The sequence below is a fragment of the Naegleria gruberi genome (genome assembly GCF_000004985.1).
Source record: "Naegleria gruberi genomic scaffold NAEGRscaffold_85, whole genome shotgun sequence".
In the NCBI taxonomy this organism is placed as follows: Eukaryota; Heterolobosea; class Eutetramitea; order Acrasida; family Naegleriidae; genus Naegleria; species Naegleria gruberi.
The window spans coordinates 70,300-94,537 of NW_003163242.1; the positions used below are offsets into that span (position 1 = coordinate 70,300).

Consider the following 24,238-nt stretch of genomic DNA (forward strand, 5'->3'; position numbering starts at 1 on the left):
CTTCCCAATCATACGAATTGAGAACAAGTCTTCCTGAATAACCTGTTGAGCAAGTACAATAACATAACCATCAAAAAGCCTAAAACAACAAGGCTATAAAATAAGTAATGACAATTATCTAGTACCAACAACTTTGAGATGTCTATTATCATCTGAATTTTCTTGTATCATTCTGGAAATAAATGAAATGTGGTATCCTACTGTTCATCCAATACTACACAATATTTTGTAATCTCTCAACATTTACAATTTGTAAACCATTCGAACGAACTGTAAATCAATTTAAATTTGATTAATACGTAACTAGTTACCATAAACACATATTGTCCATCATCGTGTCAAATATTTTTCTAATATTAAAAAAAATGCATCACCAACCAATTCTAACAAGTCCATCCATAGAGTCATCCTCTTCTTCCTCGTCGTCACACCAACAACACCACAACAGACAAAATGACCAACCAACTGCCAATATTAGAGTGATGCTAACAGGCATTGTACCGAATTGCTTGTTGGGTAGATCGTTGACTATTAATTTATTACCGAATGGTCATAATAGTAGCAGTAACGGAATGAAGGATTTGATTGCAAAATATCTAAATGAAACAACTGTAAAACACTTTAAATTGGAAATTCTACAAAATTTATTAGAACAAGCTGAGAAAGACTTTGGCGGTATTGAAAATGGTGCAAAATATGCTTCTGTATCAACGTTTGTCTCCCATGCAAAGCTATTGGATTTCAAATTAATCAAAATGGGTTTTCTGATGGAAAATGAAAGATCTCTCAATTACTATGTAAAATATCAAACATCCACTGTTATGAACGATGCCATGACAATTATTTCCCTTCATGCAGTTTTTCAAGATTATGCTGATTTAATGATTATGGTAGAAGAAAAGTTGCAACACGAATTGCACAATACTCAAGAAAGTCTCTATCATGACTCATTTACTATGGAGAAGAGAGGAGGTCTCCTCGATGAAGATGCAAGAGAATCCGTTGACATTGAACAGAATATTCGAGAAAATACCACCCCAAGAGGTTGCTGTACTATTTTGTAATCTAATTGATCAAGTAGAAATATATATATTTATCTATCTCTATTGATTCGAAATTGATCAATTAGATGAAGGTAAAAAGTGCTTGCTTCTGAAAGAGGTCACAACTTGCAAGCAACGATCAAACCTATGATGGTGCTCTAAAGTAATCATTCATCGATTGATACTGCCTACCACACTAACTCACTTTTCTACACTATAGAGTAAACTATTTGTGCAATGTCATAGAATAGATACAAAGGACCCATGGGAAAATGAGATCAAGTCAAGGTTCAAATTGTATCCAGTGCCTAAAAGGATCACCCTTATTTTTCACAAAAAAATAAAACTCTAAGGTTGTACATTTAACGGCAACTCTCAACAATACTACTAGTAACAAAATGCCTATTAAATATGCTCTGATTACAGATGGTGTAAATCTTTTAGGGGATGGACCAAAGGAAGACTTGGATCTTTCTAAACTCATCATGGAAAAGATTGTGAGAAAGGTTTCAAAGGATACCTTAGAAAAGAGAACACTTACCTCCGACGAGTAAGTACATTGAATTGTTCAGTAATTAATAACCATTTAAAAGATTGGAAATTCACTACAAGAAGAGTGGAGAATATATTTATTTCTGTGTAGCCTCAAATGATACTAAGAAGAGAGTTTGTTGGGCATTCATCGATGAAGTGGAAGGAGCCTTCTCTCAAAGTAATAATAAGAGACAAGCATCAGGAAATAGAAAGATTATTAAAGCAAAGATTGTATGTAGTAACAACTCACTCTATGAAGAAATATTAACCAATTTCTTTGATTAAAAATCACGATTTGAAATTATAGGATAAATGGAATGACCCAAATGCTGATAAGATCACTGCCTTACAAGATAAATTAGAAACAGTTAAGGAAAGTATGGTTGAAAATATTGATAAAGTATTGGAAAGAGGAGAAAAGTTTGAAACTCTCTATGAAAAATCAGATGAAATGCTCGTTGAAGCCAATGAATTCAAGAGAGGAACTGTTAAACTCAAAAATAAGATGATTTGGAGATTGATTGTTATCATTGTCATCATTATTATCATTTTAATTGTAATTATAATTATTGCTATTTTGGCTGGTTGTGGATTCCCAACATTTGAAAGATGTGGAGGTGGTTCTTCAAAACAATAAAAAACCAACTTGAAAAAATGTCTCACAGAAGAAACTGTGTCAAATTGTTGAATAATTTATTTCACCAACACACAAAAATCTCCAATAACAGAGTATTTGTTAATAATTATTGCTCATCAAAACTTGGATTAATTTCCGAGCAAAGAAATAATTATCATACTACATTTTGTAACTTATTCCATGCTGCTAAACCTTCCCATGAGGAGCACAAGGCTCTCCAACAAGTTAAATCACTAGAATCTAAATTTGAAGAATTATTACAGAAAAAGATTTCCAATGAAAAGTCAACAGTGACCAATAATTTAGATGCTCAAAATTTAGTACTCTCTACAAATAATTTATATGACCTGGTATTGGAGCATTGGGATGATGAGAGCAAGAGTTCTTCCGAAGAGGAATTAACAATTATTTACAAGCTTGCTAAATTGAAAGTTAGACTCTTACTTAGGGACTTCTACAAATTGGATGTCAGCCCAACTCAACTCTGTGAAGAAGTACTAGAGGAGTGTCATAAATTGGCTCATGAGAGACCATACCTGATTGAAATTATTAAAGAGGAATTGACTGAAAAGAAGGAAATTGAAAAATATCAGAAGGGAGATCCTTCAATCGAGTTTCCAACTGTTGAAGGTTTTGACTTGGAATCAAAAGATATCAAATGGTTGAAATATTTTGTTTATGATAGGTTTAAAAACAATAGAATCGGAGCAATCAGAACAAAAAAGACCATCATTTATAAGGAATTGGAAGATTTGATAGATACTGGTCTCAACTCATCTTTTGAGTTAGGACCTCAAGTAGCAAAAGAAGACTATTTCATTTTTGCATTCTATCAAGTAGTACATTTCTTTAGTAGAATGGATGAGGATTCATTTGAAAAGATTGAAAAGATTGTTAGAGTGTGGGATAAATCTTGGAAGGAGGAAATGAAGGACTTTACATTCTTGGATTGGGAAACTGGTGTACCATTAAGATTGGATTCTTGTATGACCACACTCAAATCATTTATTGTTGGATTCAAAGGAGATGATGATGCAGATCATGATAGAGCTAGAAAATTAGCCCTTTCAGCCCAAAAGATGGATCCAAACAATTTTTATGTTTTCACTCTTGATTTTGGAACTGAAGCTGACTCTTACATGAAGAATATCTTAAAAACTGAAAGAATTATTTTGGAAAAGGGACAAGTTAAATCGTTACAACAATTGAGATTCTTCCCTCTCCTTTATAATAAGGCTAATATTCTCTTTTCCACTGCTGCAATGATTCAAGATCAGAAGAGAATCAAATTTGCTAAACAAGCTCTTGATGCTCTCACTGTTTCCTTCAACAGTCTTCATGTACCAATGGATCCAAGTGAAGTGCAAACTATGGCCGATTGTAAATTCATGATGGGAGATGCAGAGGCAGCTTTTAAACTTTACATGGAGTTTTTCGAAGTTCAATTCACCTCAGGTACACCTCACATTGTGCACGCAGTTGAAGTTTGTTCAACAACTATGGCTGCATTTTCATTGAGGGATAATGCAATCACATCACTTGATAGATATTGCCGACTTTTGCCAGAAGAATATACCACCTCTCTCAAACTCCACCTAATTTCTATTCTAATTGGAGTTAATCAAGCAGTTACAAAATCTACTCAAATGCAACAAGCACCACCTCCTCAAACACCTCAAAAGCTCTACAAGGGAAACACTCTCAAAGAGGAATTAGAGTGGTGCAAGAAGGAAATGGTCAAAATCAAGAAGAATAATCGAAACATTCTCGAATCAGACCCTGGAATTAGACGTTTCTTTGATGATACACAAAATGCATTGGAAGAAAAGGTAGCCAAGTTAGGTATTTCTGTACCCAAACTAAAGCCTACATTGAAGGCTACAACAAGCAAATTGCTTTTTGAAAAAAAGAAGAAATAATTATTTCCAAACAAATGCTTTAAATTCATTGTACTGTGCAGTTCAGAATATTGTATCTGCAATGCAGAAATAGCAGAAATAAATTATCAACACACATGAATTAAGGACGAAATTAAGGAGAGTTTTTTTAATGACTTAACGCTTTAAGAATCTTCTTGTTACCAACTCTCGTTTTTACAAGCCTCCTTTCAAATGATATCCGATTGAAATCATTCCCCAACATTTTACAACTCCAATATTAGAAACATTTTGTCCTATAATAAGATCTCTTATTTTTGGAGAGCTGGGTTTCTTATTATAGATATATAAAATTGCTTGATGCGATCACAAATGAATTGTTCTTCATCCTGAGTGATGATCGTTGTTAATATTTTGAAACAGCCAATGGTCCTCTCCAACAGATTCGTAAGACACCTCACTCCAAGTTATGAGAGATAATCTTCACCACAAACCAGCAGCAACGTTATCAATTCCCCTCAAAAAAAGCCAAAAACGCAAGAACTTTACTTCGACACAATCATAAAAAATAAGAAGGAGGTCCAGCATCAAACAACAACACGTAAACATTTCTTTGGCTCCTTGCTTTCATAACAACACCAACATTATAACATCTCTAAACATCAACAACAAAGATTGGAATACGGTTTAAAGATTTTTACTTTAATACAAATAATACAATAGGGATCTTGGAAATAGTAGTAGACAAGTACAAAGAAATACATAATATATTATAAAAAAACATCATCAAACACAACATCAACAACATGATTAACACAGGGAAGAGTGAGAGTCCTACATTTCGGAAAGATGCTCACTGCCCAGAGAGAAGACATGCAGTAGTAGGCGTTGATCCATTCAACAATAATTTACAAACAAAATCTGAAACTTTCTCTTGGCTTCAAAAAGAAAATAACAAGACTGACGATAAATTCCTATTACCAAATAACAGCAGTTCTTCTACTGCAAATGATACACATAGACTCTCTTCCGGAGATTTGGTAAATTCAATTACTGTTGAAGATGAAGGAGCAAAAAAAGTTTTGGTTGTAGATGATGATCGGGTAGCTCGTCAAGTTTTAACCAAGCTCTTGGAACAACTTGGTTTTCAAGGTATGTAATCTTCATTTGAATGTAATATGTTTATCTCTGATTGTATGACATTAATGCATGACCTTACAACGCTCATTACATTTATGGTGTCTCTACAAAACGTACATGTAGTGAAAGCTGTCGAGGGAGGTAAACAAGCATTGGAAGTGTTAAGAGAAGAGGGTAATAATTATCATCTTCTCCTTGTAGATGTACTCATGCCTGATATGGATGGATTGCAACTGCTTAAAATTTTCAGACAAGCCTACTCTGAAGACATGCCAATAATTAGTATGTATTTTAATGAATATGTTTTTGTTAACACGTTGGATAATAGTGGTTTCATCAAGTGAGGACCCCGATACAATTAATCAATGTTTCCAAAGTGGAGCTGAAGACTTTTTACAAAAGCCTGTTCAATTAGAAATTTTGAAAAGAAGAGTTAATATGTGTCTTGAGGACAGACTCAGACGCAGAAAAGAAAAAGCATATCAAGAAATGCTCCAAAATGAAAGAATCAATAGAAAGAAACTTACACTTCGTGTAAAGGAGCAAGAAAAGGAATTGGAAGAAATTAAGAATCAAATTAATAATACTGTAGAAACACCAATGCAGGTTGTTATGAAAACCATTGCTGATCTTATGGAAGGAAAGTATTCAATTGAAAATTCTAAGGGAGCTTTGATTGCTGTCCTTAGGTCACTAGGTTCTAAGGATTTATATAAACCAGCATTTTCCAATTTATTAAGAAAGGGAGAATTGGACGACAATACTAGAAGATGGCTCCAAACAGAATTCATGAACGAAGGAGACAATAATGTAAATGGCAACAAATCTAACACACCAATATCTAATGAATCATCACCAACTACCGAAAAAAATTCACAACAAACTAAGGAGCAATCACAATCTTCATCAGCATCTAATCAACAAGTTTCATTATATCACAAGCAAGTTGATGATATTGTAACCAAAAACACTTTACCAGGTGATTTAGGAAGTCATACATTTGATACTTTGAAATACTCACATGATCAATTAATCCAATTCATTGTCCAAATGTTTGAAAACTTGGGATTAATTGAAACATTCAAAATTCCACCAAAAGAACTTGTTGATTTATTAACAGTCGTAAGAGAATCATACAAACACAACCCATACCACAATTTTACTCATGCTGTAGATGTAACTCAATTTGCTTACCACCTTCTTCTTGTAGATAGAATTTCACAAATGTTTTCACCAATGGAAAAGTTTGCTCTGATGTTTTCTGCCATAATGCACGATGTGGGACATCCTGGAGTTAACAATAACTATTTAATTAATATTAAGGATGAATTGGCTCTCATTTACAATGATGTTAGCGTGTTAGAAAATCACCATGCATCACAAGCCTTTTACCTCCTTCTCAAACATAATATTTGCTCCAATCTTTCCAAGGATGAATTCAAAGAGTTCAGAAGACTGGTTATCAGTACAATTTTATGTACAGACATGTCTCACCACTTTGAAATTCTCACCAAGTTCCAAACAAGACTTCAAACTGGTACGCTCTCTAAGGAAAGTAAGGAAGATAGACTCCAACTGATGGGAGTAATTTTAAAGTGTTCTGACGTCAGTAATGCTCTCAGACCATTTGACGTTTCTGAAAAGTGGTCAAATGTCTTGTTGGAAGAATTTTTCTTACAGGGAGACAGTGAGAGAGACCGTGGATTACCAATCTCTCCTCTAATGGACAGAAGATCTGTTGACAAACCAAAGTCCCAGCTTAACTTTATTGATTACATTGCTGCACCACTTTTCAACAATTTAATCACTTATTGCTCATGCTTGAACACAACACTCGGAGAAACTTTGCAAAAAAATAGATCCTTGTGGGAAGAGAGGGCACAAGCTGCTTCGGGCATGGGAAGTAATCAACAAAAAGAAGATATTAGTAGTACCCATACAACAACAACAACAAAAAATACAATAACTACAACAACAACAACAAAAACCTCCACTACAACAACTACAACAAATTCACAAGAAAAACCTGTACTCACTGGATCAATGCCAAGTCATTTCGCTAAAGCCAAAGGATTTACCATCCTGATTATTGATGATGAAAGTGCTCAATGTGCAAAGAAATTAGAACAACCTTTACTTTCACTTAGTTATACAGTTGTATCAACAACATTAGCAAAAACCGAGAGTGAATTAGTCAAGTCAAAAGCAGACATTATTCTTTTAAATTACGATATTGTACAATCAACAGAATTGGTGCAAAAAATTAGATTGGTATCTCCGATTATACCTATAATTACAATTTCTTCCAATTCTGTACAAACCGATTGGTGCCAACAAAGTTTTGTAAGACCAGTAGACACTACAGCATTGATTCACTCTGTTGAACATCATATTGAATTATCATTGGATAGGGTACAACCAATAGATTTGGAAATTGCTCTTGAGCAAACAGGTGGAGATGAGGAATTCTTGTGGGATATGTTGAATGAACTTATTGGTGCAGGAAGTGAGCAAATCGAGAAAATTAAACAATCAACAAAGACTTTGGATTGGGCATCTATGGAGCTTAATTCTCACTCTCTGAAAGGTTCATCAGCACAGCTTGCTTGCAAACCATTATCGCAAGCTGCTTTATCAGTGGAAACGAGCTCTAAGAATCAAGACTCTGCAAATCTTGAACAAAAGATTGCTTTAATAGAAAAACGACTCAACGATTTAGCTAACTTTGTACAAAAACATCAGCAACAATGATAAAATGTAAATTTATTACCTTATTTGAATAGTTACATCTTTTTCATAGCGGATAGAATGCTCCAAAAAAAGATGTTTTGTTTTTTCAATGTAGGCAAAGTCGGGCTTAATATTAACTCTGGAAACATAATTGCAAGCGTCCAACATAACTTCAATTCCATCACAAGTTACTTCTTCACACTCAACAATATTAATCTCTCTCAAATTTTTCAAAATGGAAACAGCATTCAAAGCCTCATCAGACAATAATGAGCACTGACTGAAGTCAATGACACGCAAATATTTACATCCTTCACATAATATTTCCACAGCATCATCATTGAGATTTTCATTTCCACTAACAGAGAGTTCCTCTAACAAGGGAGTTGATTCAGAAAGTACAGTCATGGCTTGATTGATATCATCGACTGATTGAAGAGTTAAACATGTAACAGATTTTGATGTGAGTGCTTTTCTTAATCCTTGAGATGTATATCTTGCTTTAGATTTGAATCCTTGAATGAGGCCAAGCTTTTTTGGACATTTCAAATACTTTCCAATATTTTCCAGAGAAACATCAGTCAACTTTTCCCAACGATTAAGGTTTAAATATTTGAGTGATGGGAATTTTTCCAACAATATTTGTAATCCTTCATCTGTAGCATTATAATTTGATTCACAAATAAAATGTGTAAACTTTTCATTACTAGAAACACTGTCTGCAATAACTTTGAGAACTTTGTTCGTAATTCTCAGACCCGTAGTATCGAGATGGTATAAATCACTCAAATTAGAAATTTCCTTAAGAGACTCTTCGCTAACTTGCCAGCAATTATCTAAAATAAGCTTCTTGACTGATTTACATTTCCTCAAAATGGTAGAAAGTGCCATATCATCCAAATTATCACATCGAGTTAAATTTAAATGGGTCAAATTCTTCAAAGAACCAAGTTTTTTAAATCCATTACTTTCTATGGAGTTCTCATTAAAAAGCTCTAAAGTTTTCAAACTTCCAAATTCTCCAAGATGACTACTCAAGCTGTCTTTAGAGGAGGAAATAAACTTAACATGTTTCAATGAAATTTTTGTTAAATCACAATCTTCAGACAAATCTTGCAATGATTTAAGGGTAAGGGAAGTTTCTGCATTTGTAAGTAATGTCCTAAAATGTCGTTCGCTGTTATTTGAAATGAATTTTAACATGGTTGGTGTGATTTTGTCTGATTCGATTTTCACCTTTCTCAATCTATTTGAAATGGTTTTCGAATCTTTAGGTTGTGCAACTGGTCCATGATAGGTTTTCAAATTTGGTAAAGAAAGTACATTGTTAAATTGCACTTCTTCTGTTGTAAAGGAATTTCCATCAATTTTCAAAATTTCAAGTTTTGGACAATTCTTAACAATTGAGCTTAAAACAGGGTGTGAAAAATCCTCTTCTTCAACAACAGCAACTGTTTCCTCCTCCTTCTTTGTTTTCCTCTTCTTTTTTGGTGGATTCTTTTTCACTTTCCTCTTTAAACAATTTCTAATTTCCAATCCAAGTAATATTGGTCCAAATTGTCGAGTTATTCTAATGATATCCTCTTCAGTGGCAATTTCATCCATGACAAGGTGAATGAAATGACTTTGATTTTCTCCAGCAGTGCTTAAATGTTGAGGATAATTAGGTTCATGATACCTCTTCCATATAATTTTGTGTACCTTTCCAATGATTTGCTTCTTCTTTTTCAAGGCTCTTTCTCTCTCTAGAATGTATCGGAGTGAGAGAAGGTAATCCATTGCAAAATCAGAGGCTTGTTTTGTTGCATCGTGTTGTGTTGCTTCCGATTCATCACTAAAGGCTGAAGCCACGCTTGGAGTGTCCATAATATCACCATTCAATAGAAAATCCTCTTCTTCATCAATGGGATCTCTTTCTTCATGCTCATCATGCTGATTCTCGGAAGGTGCCTCTAAGTGTTCTTGCTGTTCATCTTGATTTGAAGATAATGGTTCCATTGGACGATCATCCTCTTCATCAAATTCCAGACTTGTTGCCTCTTCCTGTTGCTCTTCTTCAGCTGATCGCTTCTTCGTCATTCCCGAAATTTTTTAAAAATGCATAAAACACAGAATTTCGAGTTTTTGTATTTTTTTTATGGTGTGCAATTCTGAATATTGCTTTATGATTAACTGTTTACTTGAGAACAATTTCAAATTTCGACTAGTCAAGTGGTTAGGTTGATTTATGTGATGGTTATTTACGAGGTGGTCTGTATCCGTGCTTGATTGCTGTTTTGAGAAGATGGGGATCTTGCTGTAGTTGTGGAGGAAGATCTGGAAAGATTTTACCATTTAATCTGAGACATGAAATAATGTTGGATTTGGGAAGAGTAAGGAGTTGAGTTGGAGAAATTTTCATGATGGCATTAGCATTCGATTTTAGCAGTAAGGTCAGTAAAATTTCCTCACTCGAGTATGTGTAATTATCTGGAAGGTGTGAAATGGTGTGAGCTTTGAAATTTGGGGAACGAATGACTGTTTCAATAACACAATCAAGTTTTTTAAATTCTGTTGGAATGTGCTTGAGAATATCTGGATAAATTTCAAGAAGTTCTAAAATGATGTCCAGTGTTTGATACTTTTTTGGGATGAATTCTAAAGCAAAAGGAGTTTGTTTGAGGGCACATTTCAATATTTCCACATCTTCCATATAATCATCAAAAAATCCAATTGTTGTTCCATCTGCCTTTACGCATTGTAAAATTTGATCTCTGGTCAACTTGGACTTATCCAAATATTGAACTATCCCAGCACCAATCATGGCATTAATGACATCTTCATTCGAATGCAATTCTACTGGAATATTTTCAGCAATAATCATTCCACGGCCATCAGAATAGTTCAATGCATTTACAATAAATTCCTTATCATATTTGAACCCCTTTGGTAAACAATAGTAGTGTGTAGGATTAAACTGAATAATTTTCATTTGAATATCTCTATGACTTAACAATGAAGAATGAAAATGAACATATAGAGAGGGATGCAATTCAAGTATTCTCAGAGCCATTTCTTTATCAGATCTCACTCTCTCAGACGCATACTCGTATGATTTGGGTTCCATTTCAATTATTATCCAAATAAAATCCAAATTATCATCAAATCTACTTTTAAGAGTATTCAAAATTGGTCTATATAAAAAACATTCCACATATTTAGAATTTAACAATGCATCCAGAGCTTGCTTATCCTCAAACCAGTCATACCAATCCTTAATTATTCCAAGAATAGACCTATCATACCTGAGAGCTGTCAAACACAGATCGTGATCATTCCTAAGCAACTTGATTAATTGTTCAGTAAAAACTCCTCTCCAACTAAACTCTTAACAATTTCAGTTTCATTAATAACTAATTTCAAATCAAGTCTTGCCAATATATTTCTATTCATCGTATCCATTCTCAACAAATCATTCAATAATGTTTCTTTCATTGATTTTGGTAATATGAAATAATATTCCAAATCTACTTTTAACAATTCCAAAGCTTTATCTCTATTGTGAATATTTAATTGAGTTAAACGCAAATAATTAATTAGATTTTTGCAGTAAATTAACTCTTCCTTATTGAATGTTGTAAAATGTTTATAAACAATTAGCACGTGACGGGAAATGGAAATTAATTCCTTGACAAAATTTAAATCATCAATTACATCATCATTCAATTTGTAATTCTCCAGAAACGAAATTCTACTGTTTTGATCGATACATTCTTCTAAATCGGAGAGAAATTCAATTTGTTCGATTCTTTTTCGTTGCGTGTATGAAAAGAAAGATCGTAAATGATTACATGATGAAAAATCTATCAATTCCAACACCACTTCATGTTCTGCCATTTTTTAATTGGAGTTCCGTGTTACTATCCTTGTTGTACTCAGTACTAATAATGATCTGATAGATACTTTTTGTAAGATTGGAAAGATAAGAGAAACAATGTTGAAATTACCAAAGTTAACAATCAATTTAATCAATTTGTCTTCTGAGATATGGCAAAGCAATTCTGAAGAGCTTTTCATAATCAATCTTATCAGCTTCTTCGTCCCAGTTGTTATTAATATAACCCTTAACACCTTCCTTCAAATATGGGAGAGCAGCACGCAAAATTTCCTTGAATTTGATTTCAGCATCAGCTTCTTCTTGGTATTCAGCAGAAGCAGAAACGAGGTTCTTAAGATATTCCTTACCAGTCTTCTTGAGTTCATCACGAACAACCTTCCAGATCTTCTTCAAGAACTTGTCAGATTGTGGCATATCTTCCAATGGAATACCGAATTGAGAGGTCAAATAAGCCTTACCCAAACCCTTAGCAATACCAACGGCCTTCTTGAAGATCTTACCGAGCTTGAGGTCAGACATTTCTTCATTTTGGTCCCAGTTGTTGTTAATATATTCCTTAACACCAGACTTGATGTATGGCAAAACCTTCTTCCAGATCTTACCTAACTTGAGCTTTTGAGCATCAGCAGCAGAGTCAAAGTTTTGGTTGACATATGACTTGACAGCACCCTTTCCGATATCCTTAACAACCTTCCAGACCTTACCCCAGAATTTGTCAGACAATTCCATTTCTTCATCCCAGTTTTGATTGACATAATCCTTGGCAGCATTCTTTCCGATATCCTTAACAACCTTCCAGATTGAACTGAAAAACTTTTTATCAGCTTCTTCGTCGAAATTGTTAGCAATGTAGTTCTTAACACCAGCCTTGATGTATGGCAAAATGGTCTTGATGACTTCAGACCACTTCTTGTCAGCCATTTCTTCAGCATCCCAGTTGTTATTAATATATTGTTTAGCACCTTCCTTCAAGTATGGGAGAACAGCCTTGAACAATTTACCCAATTTGAGATCAGCTTCTTCTTCTGGAATTTCATCCCAGTTCTTGTTGACGTAATCCTTGATGGCAGCTGTTGGTAAATATTTGATAGGTAAAGATTATCGATACAGAGGTGATGATATCGAGATTCGAATAAAATTGTTATTAGAATCGAATAGTGACAGAAGATCAGAATCATCGGTTAAAAATAATTTCCAGTCCACAAAACGATATCATTGATGATAATATCAAATAAACAATAACCAGTTATCCTCATCATTTTCATATTACTACTTACCCTTTCCAATTTCACCGACAACCTTCAAAGCCTTCTTCCAGAATGACTTGTCAGCCAATTCTTCATCAGTCAAAATGTAGTTAGCAGGAGTACGAATCAATCTCTTGATGAGAGCAGGGGAAAGAACCAAATCAGCTTGTTCTTCAACAACAGCTGGTTGTTGTTTCAAGAAATTCTTGAAGAAAATTGACAATTCTTGATCAGCTTGTTCAGTAACTTGAGCAGAGACTGCAATAGTTGCGAACAAGGCGACGAGCAAGAGAGCAAGTAATTGCTTGGAAACGTTCATGTTCGTTGATTGTTTTTTTTTTAGATGATGAAAATTTGAAAGGAGCGTGATTGGCACTTTTTGAATGAAAGATTGTAATCAGCATAAATAAACATTGGAATCAAGAAGTCGTACATGGATAGTTATAATAACTACAAAAGATTTTAACAACCTACAATGTTGGGACTATGTTGGATTGGTATGACCTGTTTTGTTGGATTCGTGTTAGGTCAAAGAGATTCGTGCTGTGGCTCTGAAGTTAATGGTTGCATTTCCCTGTTTTAGAGCAAATACACAACATTTCATCATTATAATCTGAAGGAGTTATTGTTTACAAAATATTGACCTCATAATATCAACATTGGTTTGTACATTATCAATTATCTGATGAAAATATTGAGATTGGTTCCTAATCATCATATTATAATGATACTAAATACTAATGGTGCATCCAACTAACTTTTAACTTACTGAGTTTCATAAATTAATAGGTATGAATCTTTGGGATTATTTCTAAGAATCACAGGTAATAGATATCTTTTAAATTTCCTTGTTTGCAATTACTGATTGAATTGCAAATATTCTTGTTAACAACAGGGAGAAACAAAAACATCTTCCTTGTCTGAAAGAATTAGCTCAATGGCACTTCTGACATCTTCCTTGTTTGTTGTATTAATAATGTGATAGGTACAAATACTCTCCCTTGATGCAGTATCTAACGCTTCATCCACTCTTGAAGTTTCATCAAGCAACATTGATTAAATTCAGAAAGAGAGGCCATTAGAATGACAATATTTAAATTACCATATGAACGATTCCAGTTGCCTCTTTCATGCATGTTTACTCCAAAAATATCTATAAATTGAATCTTGTTCAAATCTTTCTGGATGGAATGAAAGAACATTGGGTTTTGAATAGAACTTGGATCAAAGATTGTTTCAGAGCTAATTTTCATAATAATCTCTTCTTAATTTTCAAATAATTGATTTTCATCTTTATTCCATTTCGATTCAATTTCTTTTTGCATTTTCCATCTCTCCCACATAATTGAGCATGAAAAATATAAACTTGATTCAAAACTTTCTCTTGTGAGACAATTAGTTTTTTCATTGGAAATAATCCTTGTAAGCCATGGAAAAATGTTGTTTTTCCAACAGAATACGTTCCTATAATAATGGCCTTAGCGAGTTTCTTGTCATTACCTCTGCAAATATTTTGATAGATGGAATGAAGAGTGAGAGGTTCCCATTTTTTAATAAACAAATTGATTTTTACATGTAAGGAAATTGTTTAAAAAGATTATTAACCCGCTACCAGGACTTGAACCTGGATCATGCGGAATGAATAAGTCGCATATTCTAACCATTGAACTACAGCGGGTTGTGTAAATTATCTAAAAATATAATCATGATCAGCATACGCTTACAAATAAAAACATACCGAATGCAATGTTTATTGAAAATTATTGAAAAAACTCTGGAAAATAAAAGTACAATATCATTCCTATAGTAGAAATGATCAGGAATGAACTCATCCATGAAATGGAAGATGACTCTGGTTCACTTGTTGTTACCTCTTCATTTTCTTGAGTTTCTTCAACTTGTTCTTCCTCCTTATTGAGTTCCTCTATCTGATTCTTCAATTGTTTGTTTTCTTTTGTTAAAAGAACATTTTCTGCTTGAAGCTGTTTGATGATCTTTTCTTTTTGAAGAGTCATATAAGTATCCTTCTTCAACTGAGATATCTGTTGATCCTTTTCTTGTATTTTTTGTAATAATTCTTGTTCGACTTCTGAGTTGGAAGTAGTATCTTGTTGTTTCTTATTGGATTTTACATCTTTTTGGGAGGAAACTGGTTGTTGAGAATGGGTTGTAGTCTTTTTGAAAATTGCTTCATAATTTTCAATTAAAAACTGACAAAAATCACAAACAATAGCGATTGTTTGTTGTTGATTTTTGAGTTGAGTTTTAAGAGAAAATCTTTGATATTCATCCATGTTCAATTTCTTTGAATCGCTCTCTGATGGAAGGTAGAGTAAATTAGGACCAATCACGATACCCATATTCTTACTTGTCATTTTAGTAAGTGTCACATTTTCTTCATTACAACAAATTTCATGTAATAAATTCATGAGCTCTGACAATATCGATTTGTTACATTCTGGAAGGTCAATCATGAGAAGTTTGACCTTATCAATAAGAGTTTTGGTTTTTTCAGGAGTTCTTCCAGTAAACATTTCAATTACCTCCTCATACTTGTCAAATGTGAGTAAACATTCAGGTAAGTTTCTAATATAATGTTTGATTAAATCTGCAACTACCATCACACCAAAACTTTGTGGAATTTCAATAGCCAAATCATTGTACATTTCTGGGAATGCCATAAAACTGTTAAACAATTTACACAACTCTAACACTCTTCTCTTTGAACCAGCCTCTCTGAATATTCCCAAAGTTTTCACACCCTTATTATCTCTCAAATATTTCAAACAAACTCTGAGAATGTATGGAACTTTGATGGGATTTAACAATTCCTTACCTAATAAATCTCCACAAATTGGTTTTCGTGTACTGTCTTCCTTCTTTTCCAATTGTTTGTGATATTGTTGCATATTGAAGAGAGTTTCATTGAGGCAGACCATTGTTGGAGAGAGATTCATAACACAAACTCTTGACAAATCAATGGCAGGATTCAGTTCAATAAAGAGAAAATCATCACTAATATGATCTACGTTGGAAAGGAATTCATTGGAAGATAATACATGACATAATTGATCCATGTTAGTACTATTTGAATTGAACATTTGAATTTCAATAATTTGAAACAAGTATATAACTTACCATTCTCCAGCATAACTGAAAACAGTATCTGACATTTTCACCATCTTCTTTTTGATTTTCCCCTTTTGTTGCTCAGGAGGATTGAATAAATTATCGGCAGACAATTGACTATTCGAAGGAAGATTAGAATCCAAAACAGTACTCGATGGAGCAGTAGTGGTAGTTGTGGATGACGAATTATTCATAATTTTCTTTTTGAGATTGAGTGAGGATCTTCCAATGTTAGTCAGAAAATTCTTCTTTTGTTTGGTTTTAACACACCACAATAGGAATGAAACTTGTTGCTCCTTTTCGAGTGGTGATTGAGAGAATGTGGAGGCATACTCTGAAAAGATTTTAGAAATTGAGCTGTCAGGAGATTTGGCTGGCAGAAGGATTTGTAACTTTTCCTGAAGAGAGTCAAGAATATTGAGAAAGGTTATTTGTTTGTAGTTAGTATTGTTTGATGAAACGTTATCTAGGTAGATTGTTTCTGAAGATAATTTGACAATAATCTTCGGGAGTGTGATTAGAGACATTTTTTTAGTTGAAACTTGAAGATTGTGACAAATTTGACAGCTGTGATTGCGCTTGTATAAGAATGGCAATAAGTTGTCAACACAAAAACACCAAAACAGTTAATTTATTTTGACGATTGTTTTCAATATTTGATTTCAATAATTTAAAATATCACAAAATTTACAATAAAGTAAGCAGTAAAACAATGAACATCAGTCCATAAATACTAACACTCAAAGTATTAGATAAATTTCCTTGAGTACTACAATCAATACCAGCCCAACCATAGAAACATTGACATTCATCCTTAGAGCAAATACCACTCTTACAATTATGAAGTCCACATTTGAGAGTGATGGAAGAAGCTGATGATGGAATGTCACATGATGAAGTTGAGGAAAGATAACATCTACATTCTCCGTTAAAGCATACACCCCTATTGGCTTTCCAACCACATTCACTATTATAAACAGGTCCTAAATTTGTAGTAGCTGGGCAAGAAGTTGGTGAATCATTGAATGTTGATTCAAATGAAGAATTAGATTGAATATATCGCATAGCATCAAGAGTATTGACAATACCCCAACCTAAATCATTACCTGGTTCAGTATTTTTGGATGCTGTCATCATGACTGCTTTTCTCATTTGATATGGAGTCCAGGTTGGATTTTTCTGAAGAATTAATGCAACACAACCAGCAACAATTGGAGTGGCAAAACTTGTTCCAGAACTTGTTAAATAGTCACTATCTGTATTTGGAGAAACCAAGTATGTTGAGCTACCTCTTGCACTAACTTCAGGTTTTGTTCTTCCATCATCGGAAGGTCCTCTACTTGAAAAGTATGAAATTTTTCCATTAACATCCACTGATCCAACTGAGATAACATCAAATCCATCCGAAGGAGTTCCGATAGTATTACTTCCACCTGCACCTTCATTTCCAGCAGCTAGCACCATAATTAATCCCTTGTAACGAGAAGCAATATTGACAACTCTAGTGAGTGGTGAAGTGACACCATTAAATTCCTTCTTTGAATGTGAATACCAATCAGTATATCCAAGTGAGGCACTAACAATATCTGCTCCCAATCTTTCTCCCCATTCAATAGCTTCAATAAAATTATCCTCTTCTACTTGTGTTTCAGTTCTGACATCTTCAGTTTTAGCTAATAATACTGAAGCGCCTGGAGCAGGTCCCATAAAATTACCAAGATCATAACCAGCAATAGCAGATAAACATTGTGTACCATGATTAGAAGTTGTAGCTGCTTCTCCACTTTCGTTATCAGTATTAGTGTCCTTATTTACAAAGTCATATTGTCCAGTAATATGAATTGATTTGAGTGCTTTGTGTTGAAGGTGGAATCCACTGTCACAAACAAGAATTGTGATACCAGTTCCATTTAGTTCAGGATACATATTTCTTGTAGCCACAACATTCACTTGATTTAATTGGTTGAAAGCCACTCCATAACTAGAATCATCAGCTACATGTCTTGTATTAACAACCTTTTGATTTCTTTCCTCTAAGTTTGATCTTTTGAAAGTGGCAACTCTTTCAATTCTATCTACAAATGCTAATTTTTGAATCTTTTCAATTTGTTCTTGTGTTACATCAGAAACTGTAATGGCATTCAACCAATTACTACGTGCTCCAATTTTTTGATCTTGTCTTAACATATTTACAATCTTTTGTACGTATTCTTCTACAATAGGAACATCATGAATTGAATAGAGTGATAATTCCTCACCACTAACATCTCTCTTCAAGGAAATTGATTCTTGAACAACTTTACGTCTTCTTGCAAGTGCCTTCTCGCTGATTGGAACACTTGTAGGAAAGTGTTTTTCCAAGCTTTCCGAAGCTAAACTTTTAAGTTTTGTTATTCTTCCATCAATGATCGAAGGAAGATGCAAAGACGATCGTGAATTCTTCTCATCAATTCCCTTATTATTAAAATATATCCAAATCTTCATCGATGAAGGTAATGTTGATGAAGGTGTATTACTTGAATTTACTCCTCCAACCAATAATACAAAAGTTGTTGCAACAATCATCATGCTGACCACAACCATCATCATTGAACTTTTATATTGTTTCTGCTGTTGTTGACAGGAAGACTTTGTATTCATCATCATCTTCCAAGTATTCTTGTTCGATCTTGGCAAGGCAAATGATGTGGAGAACATTTTTTGTATCTTGTTGTGGTGTAGGGTTTTCTATTGTTTTACAGCACAGCCGTAGGATTCTGGATAACAAGAGACAAGACTGAACGGCAGTTATGATAGTTGGTTGGCAAGTGAATGGATTGTTTGAGGAGGAGGATTCAGTGTGAGTTAGGAAGGTTGCTTTTGATGGATTTAAAAGAACTGATGGTTGAAAATATAAAGCAAGTCTAGTAGATGAAGAGGGAATGAATCCATTTGAAGAGTGTTACCCAATATTAAGTAGATCATCAACCATAACTTTTTAAAATTCAATATATTACCATTCCGATTGTTCTAATGTTTTGTTCAATTTCTCCTTTGCACTTCTAATTATTAAATTGAAATTATTGAAGAAATTAAAAAACAATTAAAAATGTGTTCACTTCCTGAGGATGAAATTCTTCATGTTATTAACAAGGCCAGTGAAGTAGGATGTTGTATCCGATGTGGTTTATGTTATTTGGATTTATTCAAGATGAATATTGCCATGTATTCAAAGAATGAAAAGGAACTTGTTGAAACTCTTCTTCCTAATCATCATCAACAAGTTTGTTTACTTTCATCATCGAGATGTAAGATTTGTTTTGGTGCTTTTCAAGATGAATATCTTCACGGAAGACTTCCTAATGAAATGGAAAAAGTTTATCATGAATATGATATTGAATATTTGAGCGAATTCCATGTTTCATTAACATTTTCAAATCATTTTCATATTAGAGAACATTGTTTTAAATATTTACTTGCAAAACATGTGGAATCGGAGCAAGTTAAAAAGATTTTACAATCTTCACAACCACCTCTTGACAGAAAGAGGCTTTTGAAAACTACACTTTCCGATATATTTGAAAAGTCAATGAAGGCTAAAGGTCATGAATTAAAAGCTAATCCACAAACTGCACCACTTATGATTGAAGTTAAATTTAATGATGATGTTATTATGAATGCAAATTCTAAGGAGGAAGTTGTGGAAGAGAATTTATCTCCATTAAAGAAAAAGAGAAAAAAGAACAAGATTGATAGAAGAGAAAATTCAAATCTTCAAAGTGTTTTGAGATTAAAATCTTTGGAAGAACTTGATACAATTATACAGTCAGAAATACCAGCTGAATGGAATAATGATTTGAGTGATTTTTCATCTGAAACATCTGTGAAACTTGATGAAAAATTTATCAAAGTGTCTGGTACTCATTCAGTCATCTATATTTCAGGATATTATAGAAAATTAGAAAGAGGACTTCCACAATCTCCGTGGGTAATGAGAGGTTCAAAGGAGGATGAACAAAATACTAGAAGTGTTGATACATATATTGGAGGACCTTTTATGGAATATACCAAGGCAGACTCTTACAAATTTGACTCTTCTGGAAGAGAAGATAAGAACGTGAGAATGTTGGGTAATGGTAGACCTTTTGTTTTTGCAATTCATAATCCAAGAAGAAGTCACTTTACACTTGAACAAGTCAAGGAAATTGAGAACACAATCAACCAAAGAGCTAATGGATCTATTGAAGTACATACTATCCAAGTTCACTTTAATAATCTTGTATGCCAAAAGATGAAGGAAGGGGCAGAAGAAAAGAGAAAAAATTACAGATGTGTTGTTTGGTGCGAAGCTGCGTTGACGAGTGATACTGATCCATCACTCAAGGAGAAAGTTACCAATTATCTTGAATCTATTAAGGACCTGGATATTGGACAAAAGACACCACTCAGAGTACTCCACAGAAGAGCTCTCCACACTAGAAAAAAGATTATTCACTCAATTAAGTGTACAGAATTTATCAATTCTCATGCTATGGTTTTGGATCTTTGTACAAGTGCAGGTACTTATGTAAAGGAATTTATTCATGGCGATTTTGGTAGAACTGAACCATCATTTGGTACCTTGCTTGCCAAGCTATTTGAAAGATCCTTACCTTTTGATTCTCAAATTTTGCAACTTGATGTTATGGAGATTGAAATTTCATTATAAAAATCTATATTTGATTGTTATTAAGCTTATTTAACGATTGAGAAGCAGAGGCAACTCTTGGACGATTTTTAATTGTTAAGGTATTGGAATTGCAACTTCATAAGCGCTATTGGCAGTAAATACCTGGTTACAACTGGTCGAACAGTTGAATCAAGAGAGGAAGCCAAAATATTGTAACATTTTGGAGTTCAGCAATTAGCTCCACCATAGTTACAAGGTATTAACATCTCCACATGCACGTCCATTACAAACACTAGCATTATTAGCAAGAATACCTAAGCAAAATAGATATTTGCAATAACCAGCAGGACCAAACACAAAAACAAAGATGAATTGAATCTCACTTATTCAATCACTCAATGACCTCATTAACTGGTCATCCTGTATATGTTGATATCAGAAAGGCATCCAATAATCAATTTGACTATTTGGACTTTATTAGAAACCGAGTTAAGCTAGTGTTTGTTCCAAAATACTCTCCTAAATTGAATTTCATCAAACAATTTTTTTTTAAAACATTAAAATTTTGTCAAACTTGAAGTAAACGCTGCAGTATACTTCCTCAATTTCATATTATTAATTATTAAATAACAATTCCGCATTTTCACGTTTGTCTGTTGAAAGTGTTATTGATAACCATTTGGATTTTCTTTGGATTGGCTAAGTGGTTAAGGCATTTAAGAGTATATCAGCACAAATATATGACAAGCCACTCACAACAACAATTCAGTCGTTATGATCAATATTCAAAACAAGTAGACAAGCCAACTTTTACTGAACTTGCAAACACAGCCAAAACCTATCCAAAATACGATTACGGAGAAGTGCTTGATAAATTTGTAGAATTGCTCAATGAGATAGTAGGAAAAGCAAGTGTATTCTACAGAGTTTAAACAAAAACTCAAAACCAAGGTGAAATAAAATCCTCATCCATTCTGAAACCAGATTGGAATGCCTTGACTCATTTCTTGCGAAGGCTATTGATGAGAGGCAAAGTAATTGACAATGCATTGATATGATTGTTCTCTTAGCATTCTTCGTAGTTGGTATTGGAGAGATTCTTCTTCAGAAGATTGTTCAAGATTTTCATCTGAATCGTCCTCTCCATTAAATATTGGAAACTCATCGAAATTGTCATCATAGAGCGTGTAACCAAAATATTCCAAATCTTCTTTACAAACACTTTCAAGGGTTTCCTTTTCATTTGTTTGAAACTCTTCTTCAACTGAAACTTCGTCATCATAAATAACTTGATATCTTTGTGGATATTGAAAAGTGGATTCAACATCGTTTGGCGTTTCTTCAACATTTGCTTCTCCTTCAATTATTGCTTCATCAGTCTTTTGTTGAGGTATAAACTGCATAGAAGGAGGATTATCCAAATCCTTCGAACAATTCTGGAAGAATAAATCACCACAGCCATACCAATGTTTGAGATAGAGCTTTTCCGAATGAGCTCTTTCTTTTCCATACACTTGTTCATGAACTCGAATAGAAACTTTCATTAATTCATCTTGTAGAGAATCCCCAAGATTGTCCAAATCAAAAGTGTAAATCTCACTATCATCAATAAAGTTTTGCTCAGTGATTGTTTTCTGACTCGGCTCGTCCTCTTCTTCTGTTTCAGAATCTTCACCATCTGATATCTCAAGATCTTCTTCCGATTCTTCATCCTCACTTGGTGTGTCCCCAGCAGTTGTTGGTCCTTCTAATTCATTCCCGTCGCCTTTTAATGGTGAATCTTTAGAATTTACCTCTAGTTCATGGACTGATTGAGTACCGTGTTCTTTTGCGTAATACTCCTTCATACCTGAATCGTTCAATTCATAAGGATCTTCTACAGTAGCATACGTTACTTTCAAGCCAGTAACCTTTTCGAATGATTCTAAAATTTCCTCATGATTTAATTTGAGGTCAGTATCAATATTATCATCAAATGTTGGACAATATGCATCGTATGGATCGATGCGATATGTATCATATTGATACCTGGATTCTTCGAATTTCAATTCTTCAGTCTTGTTTGGAAACTTTTTCTCGTAGGCGTCTTTGAGGGTTAAATGAATTACCTTCTTCAATTCATATAACATATCCTCAATTACTGATGGTTCAAAGTACTTAATACCACCTCTTCTGGCCAATCTTTTAATGCCTGATCTCAGAGCATAAAATGTAAAATCAGAAGAATCCTGTGCACTGGTATAAGAAGTGTCATCAGTGTAGATTACATTTCCATCAAGAGCTATTGGACCATCTGTGTCTGTATCAAGTGACTCTTGGATTTCATGAAGATATACATTCACCATATCCTTCTCTTGTTCCATCTTATCACTCAACTCAAACGGGTTGAAGCAAATAGTTCCTTGCTCTGAGTGAGGAATTCCCATAAATTGTTCAATCATTTTTCTATATGTTTTAGTGTCAATTTCACTCGAAACCAATTCATACTGATCTGAAATAGTTCCCTTACAAAGTGGAACTCCAAACGGAAGAACCTTTTGTCTATAGTTCAACCCTTCAATCTCAATCTCTACCTGATTGTCATTAATTCTATCCCAACTCAACCCAGAATACTCCTTCTCATCCAAATCATCATAACACAAATATGCCTTCCAAGTTGCCAATTCAGTAAACAAACCATCAGCGATCGTGCCACTATCCCCATTATTTTCAACATGTTGTTTCAATTCTTCCAAATGCACATTTTCATCGTACATAACACGACACGTCTCTATAAATGATTTTAATTGTGGAAGGAATAGGTGAAACCAATTCTTACAAACCAAGATCATACTCTTCATCTCTGGAGCTTGACAGAATTCAAAGATGACCCTCCAACAATCTTCAACAATTAAATTATTATTCTGATGAAGGTTATCATGATCGGAGGAGTGAATTCTCTCAGGAATAATCTTGATGGCCGAACGATGATCTTTGAATTCCTCTTCTTCTTGAACGTCATCAACCTGTTGTTTATCATCATTCGATGGTTGAGTTGTTTCTTCTGTCTTGTTTTCTTCTTCGGAAATTAGTAAATATTTACTTGGTTGAATGTATTCGGATGAGTAGAGTTGTAAAAATCCTCGTTTTCTAGATTCTGATGCCCCTTTGGCCTTGAAACTATTCAGATAATCATTCAAGTTAAACATTTTTTTCCTTCGAGAAATGGAAATTTTACATGACCATTCAGAAATTACAATGAAACTCTACAACCCTATATTTTGGTTGTTTGCTTCACACTCCATAGCATGTAAACACACAATAGACCTTCCATTTGATACAATAGTTAACAGGTTCTTCACTCAAAACATGAAAATCATTTGATATCAATCAATTT

At 33.8% G+C, this 24,238-nt stretch overlaps 10 protein-coding genes and 1 non-coding gene across 11 annotated transcripts; 4 read left to right on the forward strand and 7 right to left on the reverse strand.

The window, feature by feature from the left end:
* Window positions 1–365: 365 nt before the first annotated feature.
* NAEGRDRAFT_59977 (uncharacterized protein) lies at window positions 366–1,397 on the forward strand (the record flags this gene model as incomplete). The annotated part of the gene is made up of 1 exon (XM_002669198.1): window positions 366–1,397. One exon carries the CDS (start codon window positions 366–368, stop codon window positions 1,062–1,064), a length of 699 nt encoding a protein of 232 aa, XP_002669244.1. The 3' UTR covers window positions 1,065–1,397.
* A 44-nt stretch (window positions 1,398–1,441) lies between these two features.
* Window positions 1,442–4,242, forward strand: NAEGRDRAFT_82192 (uncharacterized protein; the record flags this gene model as incomplete). The annotated part of the gene is made up of 4 exons (XM_002669199.1): window positions 1,442–1,593; window positions 1,637–1,808; window positions 1,885–2,194; window positions 2,308–4,242. 4 exons carry the CDS (start codon window positions 1,442–1,444, stop codon window positions 4,131–4,133), a joined length of 2,460 nt encoding a protein of 819 aa, XP_002669245.1. The 3' UTR covers window positions 4,134–4,242.
* A 414-nt stretch (window positions 4,243–4,656) lies between these two features.
* Window positions 4,657–7,615, forward strand: NAEGRDRAFT_82193 (3',5'-cyclic-nucleotide phosphodiesterase regA; the record flags this gene model as incomplete). Its single annotated transcript, XM_002669200.1, has 4 exons — window positions 4,657–5,243; window positions 5,355–5,513; window positions 5,560–7,466; window positions 7,499–7,615. The coding sequence occupies exons 1-4, from the start codon at window positions 4,898–4,900 to the stop codon at window positions 7,613–7,615; spliced, it is 2,529 nt and encodes an 842-aa protein (XP_002669246.1). The 5' UTR covers window positions 4,657–4,897.
* Window positions 7,616–7,980: 365 nt separating this feature from the next.
* Window positions 7,981–10,040, reverse strand: NAEGRDRAFT_82194 (uncharacterized protein; the record flags this gene model as incomplete). Its single annotated transcript, XM_002669228.1, has 1 exon — window positions 7,981–10,040. One exon carries the CDS (start codon window positions 10,038–10,040, stop codon window positions 7,998–8,000), a length of 2,043 nt encoding a protein of 680 aa, XP_002669274.1. The 3' UTR covers window positions 7,981–7,997.
* A 157-nt stretch (window positions 10,041–10,197) lies between these two features.
* NAEGRDRAFT_54321 (uncharacterized protein) lies at window positions 10,198–11,067 on the reverse strand (the record flags this gene model as incomplete). Its single annotated transcript, XM_002669229.1, has 1 exon — window positions 10,198–11,067. One exon carries the CDS (start codon window positions 11,065–11,067, stop codon window positions 10,198–10,200), a length of 870 nt encoding a protein of 289 aa, XP_002669275.1.
* Window positions 11,068–11,942: 875 nt separating this feature from the next.
* Window positions 11,943–13,404, reverse strand: NAEGRDRAFT_82195 (uncharacterized protein; the record flags this gene model as incomplete). Its single annotated transcript, XM_002669230.1, has 2 exons — window positions 11,943–12,908; window positions 13,116–13,404. The coding sequence occupies 2 exons, from the start codon at window positions 13,402–13,404 to the stop codon at window positions 11,965–11,967; spliced, it is 1,233 nt and encodes a 410-aa protein (XP_002669276.1). The 3' UTR covers window positions 11,943–11,964.
* Window positions 13,405–14,688: 1,284 nt separating this feature from the next.
* Window positions 14,689–14,763, reverse strand: NAEGRDRAFT_t816. The gene has a single exon. It is a non-coding gene; the product is annotated as a tRNA-Ile (tRNA).
* Window positions 14,764–14,845: 82 nt separating this feature from the next.
* On the reverse strand, window positions 14,846–16,741 carry NAEGRDRAFT_75784 (rho GTPase activating protein; the record flags this gene model as incomplete). The annotated part of the gene is made up of 2 exons (XM_002669231.1): window positions 14,846–16,169; window positions 16,224–16,741. The coding sequence occupies 2 exons, from the start codon at window positions 16,739–16,741 to the stop codon at window positions 14,846–14,848; spliced, it is 1,842 nt and encodes a 613-aa protein (XP_002669277.1).
* Window positions 16,742–16,819: 78 nt separating this feature from the next.
* NAEGRDRAFT_82196 (subtilisin-like serine protease) lies at window positions 16,820–18,941 on the reverse strand. The gene has a single exon (XM_002669232.1). The coding sequence runs from the start codon at window positions 18,909–18,911 to the stop codon at window positions 16,902–16,904; it is 2,010 nt and encodes a 669-aa protein (XP_002669278.1). The 5' UTR covers window positions 18,912–18,941; the 3' UTR covers window positions 16,820–16,901.
* Window positions 18,942–19,302: 361 nt separating this feature from the next.
* On the forward strand, window positions 19,303–20,901 carry NAEGRDRAFT_75786 (uncharacterized protein; the record flags this gene model as incomplete). The annotated part of the gene is made up of 1 exon (XM_002669201.1): window positions 19,303–20,901. The coding sequence occupies one exon, from the start codon at window positions 19,303–19,305 to the stop codon at window positions 20,899–20,901; it is 1,599 nt and encodes a 532-aa protein (XP_002669247.1).
* A 416-nt stretch (window positions 20,902–21,317) lies between these two features.
* NAEGRDRAFT_82197 (uncharacterized protein) lies at window positions 21,318–24,050 on the reverse strand (the record flags this gene model as incomplete). The annotated part of the gene is made up of 1 exon (XM_002669233.1): window positions 21,318–24,050. The coding sequence occupies one exon, from the start codon at window positions 24,048–24,050 to the stop codon at window positions 21,879–21,881; it is 2,172 nt and encodes a 723-aa protein (XP_002669279.1). The 3' UTR covers window positions 21,318–21,878.
* Between the last annotated feature and the right edge of the window lie 188 nt (window positions 24,051–24,238).

Bases quoted from the DNA above. Each gene is read 5' to 3' on its own strand.
- NAEGRDRAFT_82196 (XM_002669232.1), bottom strand. From the start codon at position 18,911: ATGTTCTCCACATCATTTGCCTTGCCAAGATCGAACAAGAATACTTGG.